The sequence below is a fragment of the Lepidochelys olivacea genome (assembly GCF_965140295.1).
Source record: "Lepidochelys olivacea isolate rLepOli2 genome assembly, chromosome: 1".
Taxonomy (NCBI): Eukaryota; Metazoa; Chordata; order Testudines; family Cheloniidae; genus Lepidochelys; species Lepidochelys olivacea.
Genome location: NC_140411.1, coordinates 335,503,090 through 335,509,089, shown reverse-complemented (window position 1 = coordinate 335,509,089; position 6,000 = coordinate 335,503,090). Strand labels below are relative to the sequence as shown.

The 6,000-nt window shown below is 37.5% G+C and overlaps 1 protein-coding gene across 2 annotated transcripts in view; it reads left to right on the top strand.

Annotated features, from left to right (window-relative positions):
* The first annotated feature begins 1,006 nt into the window (after positions 1 to 1,006).
* SEMA3E (semaphorin 3E) overlaps positions 1,007 to 6,000 on the top strand; it is a 216,847-nt gene continuing 211,853 nt past the window's right edge. The window contains exon 1 of one of the 2 annotated variants that reach the window (XM_084643934.1): positions 1,007 to 1,440. In XM_084643934.1, the coding sequence (XP_084500060.1) occupies positions 1,326 to 1,440 (115 nt within the window). In that variant the 5' untranslated portion in view covers positions 1,007 to 1,325. The remainder of the gene's footprint in view (positions 1,441 to 6,000) is intronic. The other variant, XM_084643935.1, reaches the window with a different exon arrangement.

Below are 6,000 nucleotides of genomic sequence, written 5' to 3'. Positions count from 1 at the left end.
ACTCATGCACACTGTGGTCACTGTTCTGCTCTAAGGCACACTCTAGGCACACTCCATCATAAATGTATTCCAGATGTAAACTGACACCTGTTAGTTATCAAAGCTTTGTTTTTGACACAGGTATATTTTCTAATTATAGATTGTGAAAGTTTTCTATGCTTTCTCAGTTACAGTTTAAGAAGTGGTTGATGGGCATTTGAAGACCTGATATTGCTTTATCATACCGTCCAAACAATACATTCCGTTTGTTTATACATGCAATATATGTGTCTGACCCTGTCAACACTTATTTGCATAAGCAGCTTTATTCATGTATATAAATTTCATGTCTTTGGGATCAGATCCACAGATCATATGTAAAGTAAGTATAACGGAGGGATTATATGGTACAGAAATTATAATCTGAAGGGAAACTGAACTCACCAAGGTATCTTTAAAAGCGAGGTAATACAATAAATAAAAAGGTAGTATGCAAAACTGATATTTATTTGTATTCTGATCTATGCGTTAACATGCTGTTTAATGAGTCTAAATTATGATAAATTTGAACAGTTAATGATAGGGTGAATCCTGCTCTTTAATTGTTCTGGGAACAACAACTAAAATGACTTTCTAAACATATTTTTCCAAAGGGAGGGGAAGAGGGAATCCTGGACCCCATCCTGGTGCCTGAGAATGTGAGATCGTTAAGCAACTGGAAGGATCAGTGCACAGCACATGGATCAGAAACATTCATAGAAGCAGCAAGTATTGTATATTGCCTCAACCTTTGCTGAACTTTCCCAGTAAATACAGCATGCTGACAGCCTGGCATCCCTGCTGGGTGGATCCTGCAGCTCCAGGAGGGAATGGCACTTCTTGTTTTTAATTAGCAAAGGTGAAAGGTGAATTAAAACTAGCTGTTTGGCAAGTCAGAGCAAGGGACTGTGTTCTGAAGAGCACCAAGGAGGAGGTTTTTTTTTTTTTTTTTTTCCCCTCCTGAATGAATTGCCGAGCAGGAGGGACTGAAAATACAGCTTCTTCCTGAATCCACTGGCAGAGTTACTGAAGAGAGCTCAAGACACAACAGTGCAGAGTAACTCCTTGGAATGTCCTCTCAGTTTATAAACAGTTGTTGCAGGGAGAGAATATTTTTACATGACGTTTGCACAGCCTGACAATGTGGGGCTGTGTGCTGTTCTGATGAGAACTGAATTTCCCATAGAGATCCCCACAAACCGAACAGGAAAAGATTTAGCTGCATTGGGAAAGTCAAGAGTGGAACTTGAAGCTTTTAAAAACAGAACAACTAAGTGAAGAAGCACAAGAATTTGATCTTGGGCAGCATGGCATCTACTAAGGACCTTTTAATCCTGGCACTATATGGCTTGTTACTAGAGTTACCGACCAGATGTCATACAACAGATACAAGGCTGCCAAGGTTACGTCTGTCACATAAAGGTAGGTCAGTATGTCAGCTAGTTTTTTGTGACAAATTCAACCTTGCTGTAACTCCACCGCTTCAGTGGAATTACTACACCACGGATGAATTTGGACCCTTGACAGAATGAAATATTCCTATTCAGAAATTTATGAATGATTTTTCCTGTGCTGAATAAACGGTGCAATTTAGTTTGCTGTAGACAGCAATATTTACTTTAAAGCACTTCTACTGATTCATAGCGGCTACTACAATAGCCTTTTACACCTGAGAGTGCATTAAACTAGCTAGTCACTCTGGCATTATTCTCCATGTTCTGTGAAGATTGTTCTTTAACAAGGATGAAATGCAATAGATAACACATGTGATCACTGAATAGTTTATGATCTGCTGTCTTCCACCAGGTAAGTCCTAAGCAGTTAGATGCCTGTGTTACACATTTTGCTGTGGCTCCAACTTATGTATATAGTGGGTGAATTCCTGTGCAGCTTGATGAATCATCTTCTAAACTAGCAAATGTCATCACACTATAATTAAAATGACTAACTGCCAATATAAGTCTGCTTTCAGTTTGACTGAATTGCCCAAAGATAAATGTCATTTTGCTATGAAATAGGTGGGTGGATATAAAACTCTTGACTCTTTATTTTAGTTGCAGTTTACCTGAAGTTTGAATCCCTCCTCCTTAATTCCAAATAAAATCCTATGAGCCAAAGTATGCCCTCATTTGCACCTGGGTAATAGGGTTGCATAGGTTTAAATTCATTCCCAGGTTTCTTTATTTCAGCTTGAGCCTTTTTTACATAAATGCTTGTGCAGTTCCATGCAATTGTAGTTCTCTGCAGCAGCACACACATTAACAGATGACGTAACTAGAAAATATGCAGCAGATTGTTGTTGCAGAAGAAATTAAAAGGACAGAGTGTGCATCATATGCCCATAATCTGTCACTAAGAAATGTTTTTATGTAACCTATTGTACAAAGATTAAAAGAAAGTGACTCTCTCCTTTGCTGATCTAACAAGGATGAGAAAGCAGGAGGGAAGGAAGAGAGAAATACACTAGAGAAATATTACTGTAGTTATTAAAACAGACAAGTTTCATCAGTATGAAATATGTTATAATAGCAATTTTTAAAAAATGTATTCGCATCAGACTACGAGTACACATTGTACAGAGTCTAAACTAGCATGAGACTAAACAGGATTTAATTGTCTTTTATATAGCAAGCTGAATTACCAGTTATGGGAGAAAGAAAGGAAAAGCTGAATAGGATAATTGGTCTGAATGTCTTGTTAGAGGGCTAATAGAAGTGGGTTTTGCTTTTATAGACCATTTGGAACACTTTTTAGTGGAAGAAAGATTTGTCTTAAAGAGCTGTTTTGTAATTGAACCAGTGATTAGCATCAATGAATGAAATGAATTGATCCTAGTTTTATACAGGAAACCTTATTTTTTTGACATATGGTTTTCAAAATACAGTAGCAACTATTGATAAGTGTTGACTTTATCCTGCTTTATGGAATCCCTCCCCTCTGGAAGCAACATATTTGAGTGTCAGTTTCTTGTTAGGTGTAATTAGAAATACTATAAGTATTATAGATATTATTTGGTGGTGATGGGGTGGAGGCGAGGAAAAAGACACAGTGAATGAGATAAATAGTCCTACTGTTGTGCTAATGCAGGGCACTGGATTAGCTGCCAATTTTGGCAAGCTTCCCATGATGGTTCTGTAGGTATTAAATGTTTCTACTCTCACTTAGTGTGGTAAATTGTTTTTCCACTGGTTAGAATCAATGTGCATTTATTTCCCTGCCTACTGCTTTCATTTTCAGAGAGCTAATAATTTGGTCATAACACATCATAATTCTGTGATGTTTTTAAATAGATTATAAAATACCAGTTTCTCACTCAGGGCCAAATTTTAACCCCACTGAAGCCAGCTGTCACTGATTCCAATGACTTTACTGTGACAAAGATTTGGCCCTAATATATTGACTCTGCTCCCTGATATGAGCACACTTATCACCACCTTATACTTGGCTCATATATGTACTGCAACTGACTTTACCAGTTACACTGTGCTGGGTTCCTGAGTGCATATTCAAAGTCAAAGGTTAGAAGTGGCATACCTGTTTGCATCCTGGGAACAGCTATTGTAATTCTCCCAGCCAAAAGAATGTAGCATTCAACAGCAAGACAATGACTAAATGTCCTTGCCCTATTCACTAACCAAGTATGAATAGCAGGAGGGTCTGCCATCCTAATTTTGTAGTTCCAGAGGGCTGTTGCTCTGTGTACCAAACAGGCAAGAGGGTAATTATAATTAAATTGTAACTTGTCCTCTTTACAAAGCCAACCTATGCTTTGAAGTAAGTTGCCATTTTGAGATAGGCGACAAAGTTCATAGGGGTAGTTATAGTATGGAATAGCCATAACATCTGAGCAGAGACAAATTTATAACAGACACTGATTAGTGGAACTGAGTTTGCTATTCACACTCCTCCTGTTTGTGACTGTGTATGTTAGTGGCTAATCAGCACTTGGAAGATTATATGATAGATTGTTTGGAGGATTGTATGATAGGTAGTACAGTGAGGTATATGCCCAAGAGTCAAACAAACATTTTTAATTTATCTGTTTAAAAAGATTTTTACTTCAAAACATCTAAACATTTTCCATGAGCTAGAAATTAAGGAAGGAGATTAATTTATTATTATCTAGTTTAATTTCAAAAATGGCACATTTGAAATAGCTGTGAGGCAGGAGATCCTTTATCTACAGAGCAGGCAAGGACTGGCCAATGGCAGTGCAAACTTTTCACATCCCTGAGGAACAATATCAGATTCCTGATGCGGTAGGGTAACCTTTGTGGATGAGAATAACACAGTCGCCATGCTAATTAAGGGACAGATTGTGCAACCCTTACTCATGTGTATCAGCACCTACTCACTTAATTAGCTTCCATGGCAGTTCATCAGTAACAGTACATTCTTGAACCCTCAATAAATTTGTCAAGCCTAACATAAACTGTATTGGTGATTTTTAGTAAGGTGGACACCTGTCTGCAAGAAACTGGGGCTACCAGTTCAGCTTACCCAGAACCTGCTCTTGCTCCCACTAAAGTCAATGAGAGTTTCACTACTGACTTAAGCAGGAACAGAATCAGCGTTATAGTTAACTCAACAGCCATCGGATGGTTGCAGCTTTTGGTTGCTAATTGTCTGAACCAATTTGAACCAGTGACAGTGTGTTCCCTCTTCCATTATGATTTCCCTGAGCCATCCATTCACTTTTCAGTTATCAGGAGATTTATACCAGGATTTAGAAAAATGTTCTTGGTTTCATGTTTATTTAGTGCTACAGTTTTGCCTAAAGGTCAGTGTCTGATGATGAACAATAAACATCTTAGGGTGCATTATTACATCAAACTATTGACTCATGCTGATTTGTAGAGTTACAAATATATTACTGCTGTGTTCACTATTACAGAGACATAATGTTTCTACATTAGTATGTTACAGGTTGACAGCTACATTTAAAATGATATAAAAATCATTAGCTCATTTTATATACAATAGACTCTGCCTAATGAGGTGCTAATGGAAGCCAAGTTTCAACTAATAGTCTTTATAGGCTGATGCTAAAATTCTTTCCCAATATCCCACAGTTAGCATTCTCTGGGAAACACATAATTGAGGTGGAATCAATAGAAGCTGTATGTTAAACAGAAACTATTTACATTACAGGTTGAAGTAGGACTGGTTTTGCAGAGGACAGTAGGTCTATATTTAAAAGTTAGCACAGCCATGTTAACCTGATCTGGATCAAAAGCTTTCATGAAAATGTTTGATACCCATGTACAAATTCAGTTTACAATGTATTTTAAACTATGCTTTGTGGTAGTGCGTTTTTGTGTCTGGGAAAGAGGAAAAAAGTACAGAAGTTCACCCGATAAAAATTAGTCCAAGTAAACAAAGGAGGCTAAAGGGACGCTTTGGTATAATAATAATAATTAATAAAAGGATTGTTTTTGTATCTGACTATGTTCAGTGCATGAATCCATCCCATCACTTATTTTCATTAGGTAATTCAAGAAATCACAGAAATTAGAGCTGAGCAGAGAAAAAAGATATTATTTCATTAGTTCATTTCCCTGCAAATGTAGGTTTCCTCCTTACATTATTTACAGATTGTCAGGTTGGGTATTAAACGTGCCAAGAGGTGAACCTTTCATCTGTTCCCTTGGGAAACTGTTTGACAACCTACTGCATCTCTGTTGGAAAACTTTGCTGATATTCAGCCAGTTGTTCATCCAAATTTCCTTCTCAGTTTCATCTTATTACACCTACTCATATCACCTAACTCCTCTCAGATATTTGTATTTATGTTGCTCCTTTGCCACTCCTTAGCCAAGCTGTACAAATTTACCCCTTCAATCTTTCCTCATAATCATGCTCTCAATCCCCAGATCTTTTTCTTGCTTTTCTCTGAACTCATCCAATATGTGGGTTTTACCCTTCTGATAAATCATATCTGTGGAGGGATATGTGCATCGGAAGGCATCCTCCTCCTCAGAG